The 11,277-nt window shown below is 37.8% G+C and overlaps 1 protein-coding gene across 1 annotated transcript; it reads right to left on the reverse strand.

Annotated features, from left to right (window-relative positions):
- Position 1: 1 nt before the first annotated feature.
- Positions 2-6,727, reverse strand: tmem184c (transmembrane protein 184C). Its single transcript, XM_085276554.1, has 10 exons — positions 6,113-6,727; positions 4,372-4,502; positions 4,255-4,291; positions 3,939-4,144; positions 3,052-3,126; positions 2,859-2,952; positions 2,646-2,758; positions 2,443-2,542; positions 2,166-2,337; positions 2-1,534 (listed from the first exon to the last, which is right to left on the reverse strand). Exons 1-10 carry the CDS (start codon positions 6,227-6,229, stop codon positions 1,224-1,226), a joined length of 1,356 nt encoding a protein of 451 aa, XP_085132680.1. The 5' UTR covers positions 6,230-6,727; the 3' UTR covers positions 2-1,223.
- Between the last annotated feature and the right edge of the window lie 4,550 nt (positions 6,728-11,277).

Here is an 11,277-nt window from a genome sequence, read left to right on the forward strand (position 1 = left end):
GTCATATTTCATTTGATTTATTGAGGATATCTGAGATGGAATTAAATCAAAATGTAGAACGACGGATCTGATGCAATTGCGTCAGTCATATTTTAAAAGAAAAAGAAAATCCCATAAGGCAGTGCGACATACCAGAGTCAGGCATGATGCCAGTTACCCCTCGCTGTGCCACACACTGATATCCCAAAACTGTACATTAACGATGGCAATATCCCTGAACAAATCTGTGAATTCACAAAGAAGGATCCTTTAAAAACCTATGGAAAAACAAATGGCTTTAGTGCAACAGGTGCAAAATTATTTCAGTTTACAAGAGACAGAAAACATCTCACCAAATAATAAATGATCCCAGATTGAAAAATAAAATAAAACACATTCTACATGGATGTGTAAACAGACTAGTTACACAGCACACAGAACAAGGCATCTGCGAAGACTAGCGGATTTTATTAACTGTCGAGTAAGCTGTACGCATTAAAGCATAGATAAGAGCCAACCAGAAGGTGCTGATTGTACTTTTTAAAACTGAATTGTGATTTTAATAATACTAGGATTGTTTAATTGTATATATTCGTACTCTTCTGAAATGGAGTATACTACATTTATACTGATACTGTGTGATATTGTCAGTTATGACCCCTCTAGTGATGTACACATCATTGTACCACAGTTAACTGTGGTACAAGATCGTGTTGCTCTTTTCTCCCCTCTGAATCGACTAGTTAGAACAAAACGACTGCAGATATCTGTAGTTATAGTAGTGCAGGTTTTCAGTTTTTCAAAAACCAGTAAAAGCATGATATTCAATTTAAAAGGTTGCATATTTCCCTCTTCGTCACATCTGAGATTACGGCATGAATGACACGTAAAATTGTATAGTTTCATTTTTGGAAAACATTTCTCCATATTTCACTTATTCTTCGGTGAGAGCCATGTTTTGTCTGATCTTATGTCTTTCCTGGGTAAAACCAATTCTAGCTTAGCCTACTCTCTAATAAAACATAAAACAGCAAAATGACATTTCTTACTAGTCTTTTAGTGCCATTAAATCACCAAACATTCTTGAAGCTGTCACTGGAAGTGGACTTTGACTACTACATGGTCATTGTGCCCTTTTAAATGAGTTTGTCTTGTTTGCATCAGTGACGTTTGAAAAAATGTGGCAAGGCTATAATTGGGCCCTGCCCAACCATGTCTGGCAGAGTTCGTTTGCGACACCTAAGCTAGGTGATCACAATGAGATCTGCCTCTGTCGGGTCTTTGGTTTGGTTGGTAGTTTCTTCATCCTGGGTTTCTTCAGGTCGAGCCTCACACCCTTCCTCCCACAGGGCTGAGCCGAGCCCAGCGGGTGCTGACAAAGAGTGTGGAGCGGGGGTTCTGCCCAGGCCCTGATAGTGACCCTTAGGAGAAACTGGATTACAAGCTGCTTCGGTGATGGCATCTTGAGATGCAGAAGAGAGCAGGCCGGATCGCTCACCATCACTTTGCGCCTCATTGAAGTAGGACTTTCTCGGACGACCCATAACTGTTCTTCCTGCAAATGTGGACAAAGAGAAACTATTAAATATTTTTTAGAGAGGATGCAGTAAAGATCATGTTATGATGGCTCACACCAGTAACAATGCTATTCATGTAGCAGTGTGTAGTAGTCAGTTCTAGATTATCACAGGTACATCTACAGTACAGATGGTTTTGGTAGGTGTTTTTGCTCTGAGTTTTTTCTGTTTTGCTTGGATGGGATCACAACCATCACGTGGTCATTGCCATTACCATTTTGTACAGTCAGAAAACTGCACAGGACTTAGTACAATCAGTGACTACTGAGTAAAGGGAACCTAAAATAAAGAAGCCAAGCAAGTACCGACTCCAACACGCACCTTTTCCACAATCTTTTAAATTCTGAATGTTGTTCTAACTACACATTTTAAATTGTGTTTAAAAATCGCTGCTGAGGCACTCCCTTCTCAGTATAGCCTGTTATACATAAGTAACGAGCAATCATCTTGCAGACAATATTTATTGTTGAACTGGCTCCTCATTTTTGATCTCAACTCTAGCATTGCAGTCACAAAACCATACAAACAGTCGGAAAAATAGCTTAAATAATCAACGATACCAACTAGCTTATGGTACTATAGCACTTATAGAACAGCAGGAACACGTACCAACATTGCGGACTTGTTCAGAAATATCTGCTCTGACATCGGAGATGTCCCACATTGCCATGAAAGAGTCAAAACAAGACACTTCTTCGGCCTCCTGCACGTAAGGTTTGTAGGTGAAGCTAAAGTGATGGGCAATGGCTGCGAGAAACATCTCCACACATATGATGAAATCCTAAAGAAAAAAAGTGGACAGCTTCATTGTGTTGCACTATTAGGTCCCATAGGATATATTAGTTCTGTTGACCTTGGTCAGAATGTTTAAACTATACTCACATACCTGTAAGCCAGTAGCTACAGCTTCCACACTTTGCCAGTCCCATGTGCGCTTCTCTGAGATAATGCCCACTTTAACCAGCAAAGCAATGACCACAGCTTGCCTAAAACGATTTACAGCAATCACAGTTTCATTAGCCTTGTTTTAAATGACTTTTTCAGAAATATTTGGGTCATGTCATGAAGTTTTAACACACTGAGATTTACCAGAAAGAGACGAACACCACCATTTTCACACACAGGAATTTGCCGACTGGTTTGATTGGATTCAGCTCCTCTCTCAAAGCCTTGTAGAAGAGCACCAGGCAGTACATGGCAAACTAGATCAAAAGAAGACATATAAAGGAATGGGAATGAAGGAAGGGAATGCTTGTAACAATTTTTAGTCCAACTTTTAACAGGATTTAGATCCACCATTACCAGCTGTGACATATTGTTGAAGATCACCAGGTATGTCCAGGCGTTTTTGAAACTGAAGTTGCCTTCATCGTACACTCGACACAGCTGACAGATTCTAGAAAGGAAGAGAAACACACAGCTGAGATCAACAGACACCAAACAAAATGTGACTACAGTTAAAGAATAAAGCATGTAACAACCAGAGGGTACTCACAAAGCAATGATTGTGGTGACAGGTCTTACTACTGTGTACTGCAACACTCCCAGCTTACATCTCAACAGCAGAACCCTGCAGAGGAATTTGATCATCTGAATTAGAAGTGAATTGGTCTGAAATTCCAAGCAAAAGCCCAAGACTGGTGAGCAGAAGTATCTCAGGATCACTTGGGCAGAAGCCCGAGACCGGCTTGATGATAACAGTTAACACTGAACTTAGTTTGTGTCGTCCTCAACACAAACTAAGTTATGGCCCATTTTAGCCACATTGTATTTGTATTCCTATTTAAACAATGAGGTTGCTGATGCTGGCCATTAGTACTTCTTTTTATACATCTACACCAGTCTCTTATATACAAAGGTCACCCGAATAAATCTGGGCTAAATTAACAACACACTTGACCAATTGTCAATTACAGATGTTGTGTGATTGAGGCTAATTTGAAGCTTGTGACTTTCACTGACTTGTTTGCTTTGAGGAAAAAAAAAAAGATTTGAGCTCCAAGAGTTTAGTACATTAAGATGAACCCGTTTCATTTCATTCATCCGTTTAAATTTACAAAACCTCTCTGAAATGAAAATACATCGAAAGAGAAAACATTGTGCAAGAAGACCGATGCAGATTAAATCTCTAAATTGTGGCCATTTCATTGATACAGTAAGGAAACATGACTATGGCCAATAATTCCAGTAAAACGTCAGTAGATTGTCCATAAAACTAACATTTTTGGGTCAAAGTATAAACAGATGGTAATGTTTAACTAATATCGTTTTTACAGCAAAGGTATGACCAACACTTGAGCGCAGCTAAACTCTGGGTCAGTGAATTTAACCTGCTGACAGCTACAGTTTGACATAAGAGGAAAAAGTTTAAAGGGAACTCACTCTCCCATTGGCCACGGTGGGCAGCAGCAGAGAGGAGGCAGGTGTTTCTGCTGCTCCTGAGCCTCCAGCATCAACACCAGGTTGGGGTACTGGTTTTCCAGGTAGTTAAGCAAGAACGTCATGAAGTTGTAAATGACATACGCCTCGTAGCACTCCCTGCATGTGTCAAAATATATTGCTATACTGGGGTATTTCAGTGCAATCCACTGGAAACAAAAAAAGATGAAAAGGGAACAATAACAGGAAAAGCTATGAGGATATATAAACTCATAAACCGGTGTGCAATGGCTTTCATTAAAAAAAATACATAACTCACACTGTCCAAGCTGTAGATTGGAACCATCCACAATATCCTTTAAATAGAAAACACAAAAGCGTTAAACATCTGTTCTGGGCTCCTATTTGTGGCTAAAATGACTGTTAAGATCTTTACCTGATGATAGGTTTTTGAAGCTCTGGCTGAGTATAATGCACTAGATGCTGGAGGATGCCCCATAATGATATGGGTATGGTCATGAAGACAAAAATCCCAGCGATGAACCATGCTTTGTTATGAGTGCCAACCTGTCGGGACATGGAAAGGAACAGTCAACATCATTTAAGTCATTTAGCCATTGGAGTCTTGGAGGGTATCATTTAATATAAAGTCAATGGTGAAAGCAGTATTCAGATTCTGAAGTACAGAAACATTACAACCATGTAAAAACACTTAATTTCAAGTCCCGTATAAAGGGGACGTGTTTAACTAAATTGCAGTGCAGTGTGATGACTTGGATAAAGATAGTTTTTAAAGAAAGTACAATTAAGGAAAGACTGTTTTAGTTGAACACACCAGAAGAACAATGAAGATGGTAGTTATTTAAAAAAATAAAAAAGGTTATCTATATTACTCTAGCAGATTTTATGACTTTTGAAAAAATAAAACAAGACTTCAAAGTCTGTCATTGACTAGTTTCTTGTTAATATGTAAAACATCAGCAATCTTAACAGTTATAAAACCTATATAATAATACCTTATTTAGCGTTTAGCATTACTCCCTCAACGTCCTTAATATAGATTCCTATGAAAAAGTATTTGCCCCCTTCCTGTTTTTTTTTTTTTTTTTTTTGCATGTTTGTCACACTTACATGATTCAGATCATCAAGCAAATTTCCATACTGGATAAAGATATTCTGAGTAAATAAAAAAAGCAGTTTTTAAACGACAAGCTCTTTAATTCAGGGGGAAAAAAGTTATCCAAACCTAGCTGACTCTACGTGAAAATGTAATTGCTCCCCAAAGCAAATAACTGGTTGTGACACCCTTGGCAGTAAGAACTGCAGTGAAGCATTTGTGATAACTGGCAATAAATCTTTCACATCGCTGTGCAGGAATTTTGGGCGAACCTTTTCTTTGCTGAATTGTTTTAATGTCAATGCACTCTTATTATTTTAGTGGGCTGAAAGCTCTTGGGGACGTTCACTACGGCTCCAAGGATTCTCTATTTTTGGATAATTATCCTCAGCTGTTTTGAGTTTCTTTAGATCGAGCTATGATGCTATGAAGCAGGCTAAAAGGTGAGATTTTTAGCCTGCTACGCTGATAGGTGTAATTTATATGATTTCTTGATTTAACAGGTCGGTTAAATTGAACTCAGCGTTCCAAAAAATAAAAATAAAAATAAAAAATGGGGTTAATCACAGTTAATTCAAGATTTAACAAAGGGGAGAAAGTTACTGTTTCACAGTGTGCCAGATCGATCTGGATAGTTTTGCCCTTAATAAATTAAATTATCACTGAAAAACTGTATTTGGTATTTACTTGGTTTAACTTTGTCTAATATTAAAATTTGTTTGACGACCTGAAACACGTACGTGGGGATGTAAACAGGAAGGTGGGACGTACTTTTTCACAGCACTGTGCTATTACTGCACAAACTGGTAGGTTTGCAAATGCATTAATAAGTGCTTAATAATGAAGAGCTCACCGGCTGCTATTGTACATGATAACAAGTAGCCAGTTGATGGTGAACATGTTTGTCTTTATACACAGTTGTACTCAAAATAACACAACGCCACATAACTACTGTAACAACTCACAACTGTATTCAAGTGCAGTATTTGAGAACCAGTGTTATCTCTGTGTTAAACCAACAGATCTCCCCAGAAAGAAGCATGAGCAAAACTGCACTGACCTTTGACTTCTGCAGTTCCCAGATGCACAACGGCAGGACCACTAAGAGCAACAAGATGTACAACACAACGACCAATGGCCGGATCCATCTTCTCCAGTTCCCACAGGAACACGGCATCTTTCACAGAGACACTGCAGGGCACCCCTTTCTTTTACTAAAGACCTGAACCAACGTCTTCAACACTTTGCGCACTTTACGTTAGCTTAGCATACTGTTACCCTCCTATCGGTTAACCGCGACTCTAAAACAATCCTTTACTAATGTGTAAGCGTATGTCGACTCTTTCTCTAACGTAGCGATTCATTCATGAGGACAAAGCTACTTGATAACAACCAGCTCATATGACTCCAATTTTAAAAGCTAGGCTGCTAACATTAGCTTGTCAGCTGATTCACCATGTAAACAAACGGTGCTGGAATAGTTCCATACTGCCAGGACACCAGGCTCCACAAATCATTAAATTATAATTCACACTAAATCAAGAGAATTGTTAAAAAAATATAAATATAAAAAGTTACAGCCGGGAGAGGTTTAGAGATTAAAAAAGTTTCCAAACTGCTGTTATTGTTGTGTGAACTTCCTGTTTTTTGCTTCAACTAAGAGCTCCACCTAAACCCTTCAACCTGATTGGTGGAATCGTGGATAGTTTGGTTGAGCTATAGCTTCATGGCCGTATGATGTGTGGTTTCGCCAGCAGATGGCAATGTGAATTAACAATTATCAGGATCCCGGCTCATTTGCTATAATGTAGGGTATCAGACGTGAAACAGATTCAAAACATTGATGCTGAGATAGTAAATATGTCACTTTTAGGACATACAGAGCTTGAGTATATGTGGCATTTTTTTTCACATAATTTTTGTCTGGCCTATTTAAGAAACGTTTGGGTTATTGGTGTCAGTGAAATGGCAAATGGGATTTATTCCCATTTCCACTGGATACAGAGGCCTGTATGTAGAACAGTAAAGAGTTTATTTTGTTTGACTCCCAAATGAGGCTGTGCAGAAAGGATCCAGAGCAACACTAAGAACAAAACTATTGGTTTATTTCTGTTCCTATTTTAAACAATTTCTATCTAAATTCATAGAAATGCACTGTCTATATTTGGGCAGGATTACAACATATCAGAGGACTAAACAAAGCTTTAAATTGGGATTATTTATTGTCTCTTGTTTATTCCATTTACTTTCAAAACCAAGTGGAAGTTGCTTTATGGGTATTATTTTCTTTAAGTAATAAAAGTTTAAAAGGAGCTCTTTTCTTTTTATCCTGTCTTCTTTGTTTGTATTTGTATGTGCAGACGTATGAGTGTGTTTCTCTGTAAAAATGAGGGGAGGCAGAACTTTCCTTTCTGTCGCACCATGTCTACACTGCCCCACAGTCACAGAAATCACTGGCTGTTGGAGGACAGATTGTTCATGAATTTTGTATCGATCCTTTTGGCTTTTATGAATTAGAAATAGTCTTTACCACAAGTAGCGCATGCGAGTGCCATGGTGGGTAGCTTGGAGGGATTGCCATGCAAAGTGGCATACAGGGTAGCGCCATGTAAGGGCAGGGTAGATAAACATATGCCGTGTTCGATCAAACCCAAAAACATACTTTAGCATAAAGGATGTGGCGTCCATCAAGTCAAAGTGAATCGCAGCCATAAGTGCAGTATCTCGTACGGTATAAATGGCAAATGAGATGAACAGAATGGATGGGTCTGCGGAATGATAATAATAATAATCAATACAGAAAGAAGGAGACATACTGTCTGGTTGCTGATGCATCAGCCAAAGTGCACCTCCTTTGTCAAAGAAATACGTAAGACTGCAGCAGTTCAACAATTACTTATTTATCTTAATATGTCTGCCAAAGGCCTTTGTGTCAGGAAATGTTTAGACTCACTCTCACTCTCACCACTTATATTATTGTTCAGGAACAGAAACACAGAGAGGAGGGAATCAAACACGTTCTTTCAAGTCACACAACATCTATCTATCTATCTATCTATCTATCTATCTATCTATCTATCTATCTATCTATCTATCTATCTATCTATCTATCTATCTATCTATCTATCTATCTATCTATCTATCTATCTATCTATCTATCTATCTATCTATCTATCTATCTGTGTGTGTCTGTGTGTGTGTTCCTACATGACCAAAAACAAGTTAATTTTTATTCATTTCCATGTACTACATTGCTGTGAGTTCTCTGTATTTTTATTTGTTTGCATTTTTGATTGATTTTTATGAAAATAAATTCAACTTATAATTCAACATTGCTCTTCTGGAGTTGTTTGCTTGTTTAGTAATCCAACCTTGGTCTCAAGCTTTAAGAAACTCTGTTCTAATACAACCAGTCGGCTTATGTTTGGAGTCTTACATTGGATGTAGTTATTGTTGGATCTTGTAGTTAAAGTTATTTTAAAACAGATTTCACTTACCGTAAATAGATCCCATAAGCCAATAAATAAATAAAATGATAAAATAAATATCTGTGAAAGTAACTAATTCCTCTTCTTATTTTTTATTAAGAAAATATTATCAATAGAACCAATAAAAGCAACTATATATATAATTTTTAAAAAAAAATTATTAATCACACGTATTGTAAAACATATTTTAAAAATATCCACATGTTAAAATAAGAAACAGATTAGGACACAGTAATGGTAAAAAGGAAGTACGCCTTGTTCAAATTCTAAAGTTGTCGTGTCAGGATATAAAAACAATAATCTGATTCTTAGCAGATCTTTAAATTAGGAAAACCTGAGATGAACAGCAAAAGATGATATGACACCATTTTATGATTTATTTAAAAAAAAAAAAAAAAAAAACGAGCCAAAATGTGAATTGTGTATGAAAAACTAAATACAACCTTACTGCTTCCATAGGAATTAAGAGGCTAAGTAGCAGGCAGGTGCTGATAATCATAATGATTGATAATCAAATGTGTGTGAGTACATATGATCAGCAGATGTTTTGCCAGTTTTCTAGCCTGAAGTCTTTTAGGTGTGTGTGTGTGTGTGTGTGTGTGTGTGTGTTAACACAAGGCCAAGGATGAAAAATATCAGCAATGATCTCAAAGAACCAATTGTTGCTGCCCATGAATCTGGGAAGGGTTAAAAGGCCATTTGCAAATGATTTTAAGTCCATCACTCTACAGAGAGAAAGATTATTCACAAATGGAAAATATTCAACGTGGTTCTTCCCAGGAGTGAATGTCCCAGGAAATTCAACTCAAGGTCAAAGCAAAGATAAAAAGAAGATAAATCTCAGACTCTATAGGCCTCAGTTAGCATGTTGAATGTTAGAGTTCATAACAGTACAATAAAAAAAAAGACTTAGGTTTTGGACAAACAAGACCAGAGTGGAGCTGTTTGGAAATGTTTGACAACACTGTGTTTGGCAAAAATCAAACATAACATATCAGCACAAACACCTCATACCAACTGTCAAGCATGGTGGGGGAGTGGTGATTATTTGGACTTGGTTTGCATCCATGGAACCTGAGTACTGTGCAGTCACTGATGACTGAACGCCTCTGTATACCAAAGTAGTCTAAAGTCAAATGTAAAGTCTGCCTACCAGCTGCAACACTTGTTTGTGACTTCTGTTGCATTGCATACTAACCCGTGAGTAAGACGGCAGAGAGTTTACAGCTTGGGCCAAATTTGGTCGCGTAACAAGACAATGATCCCAAGCACAGCAGAAAATCTACACGAAAAAGAAAAAGGATCAAGTTGCAATGGCTGAGTCAAAACCAAAGCCGGATTCTAGTGCTGTGGTGGGACCTTTAGAGAGCTGTGCATAAATGAAAGCCTGCAAAATTTAATGAACTGATGTTGTAAAGAAGACCACAAGAATGTGAGAGACTGATGAAGACAATAATTCTTGATACAAACGGTGTTCCTGGATTTTCGTTTTCACACATTGATTGCATTTCGGTTTATTTTTGTTAATGACACAATGACAGGGTGTAAAGCTGTGTTTTGCAGTTCATCTGAGGTATTATTTACTTAAGTTTAACACCTGCCAATGACCAGATTTTAAAAAGTTCTTTTGTGATCTGTAAAACCTTAGGACTGAAAGAGCATGTGCATTTCTTTCTACCATGACTAGGATATGACTGCTTCACAGACTTGACACTAAAACTCTTGGGTCTTTCCAAATTAAAAGAAAATGATATTGTTTGTGTCATCCTGTCTAAGAAAAAATCTTTCAAAAATAGGAATTTCTTTAGATTATATGAAAGGGTCTTGATAACATGTAGCCATCACATATATTTGCCTTGAACATCGACTAGTTTTTAACATATTTTTACTGTATCCACCAAATCAGAGTTAAGCTCTGCTTGGAAAGCACTCTGGATCTTTCAGATCCTCTATTTGTTTTCAGGCTTTATTTAATTCACTGCTGGCAGAAGACAAGATTCCCACCAAATTCTCTCCTGGCTTATTATTTATTTATTTATTTATTTATTTATTTTTGTCTCCACTTCATTGAACTGTAACATATGACATTTTAGTGACTGCAGTTTTGAGGAATTTCTTCCGAGTTACAGGAAACCAGTTGTGATATAATGCAAGGAATATGAAACTATGTCATAAAGTTCATGACCAGGCTGAGATTTATCGCCAATAGCTGAAACATAAACCAGACCAATGTCTGATAAACCGTGACTGCTACAATGGCCTGTTGGTCTTGGATGATTTTGACTTTGTATATAGAGCTACACAGTTCTGGTAACTGTCTGCTGTTGAGTGTGATGGAGTGTAATCTTGGGTTATTGACACATTTGCTCACAGCCAAATTGTCAAAAAAAATACAGATTTAGGGAAGCAGTGCTTAGATGCATTTAGACAATTAAAGCCATGCTAAAGACAGACTAAAACGAGGACTGCACAACTATGCAAACTATGCCGCTAATGGTCAAACTTTTCAGTCCTCTGCCCTACCCTCTGAGAGAGTGAATTATAAGTATCACATTCCCACCATCCAAGCCGTTCCACATCCTCTCTCCTGACATTCGCAACCCTTAGGGCTTGAGTGCCAAGCAGGTCAGTGTGTTTCAAATCACTCCCAGACGCCTCTTTCTCACAGTTGCAGATGAGAAACAGGAGGGGAGGGGGGACCTTGACTTCTTAGAGCAACACAATGGCTGAGTAAACG

The sequence above is a fragment of the Mchenga conophoros genome, linkage group LG6, assembly GCF_057382185.1.
Source record: "Mchenga conophoros isolate Kocher_MC1m ecotype Shallow Benthic linkage group LG6, M_conophoros_male_GT1.1, whole genome shotgun sequence".
NCBI classification, from domain to species: Eukaryota; Metazoa; Chordata; class Actinopteri; order Cichliformes; family Cichlidae; genus Mchenga; species Mchenga conophoros.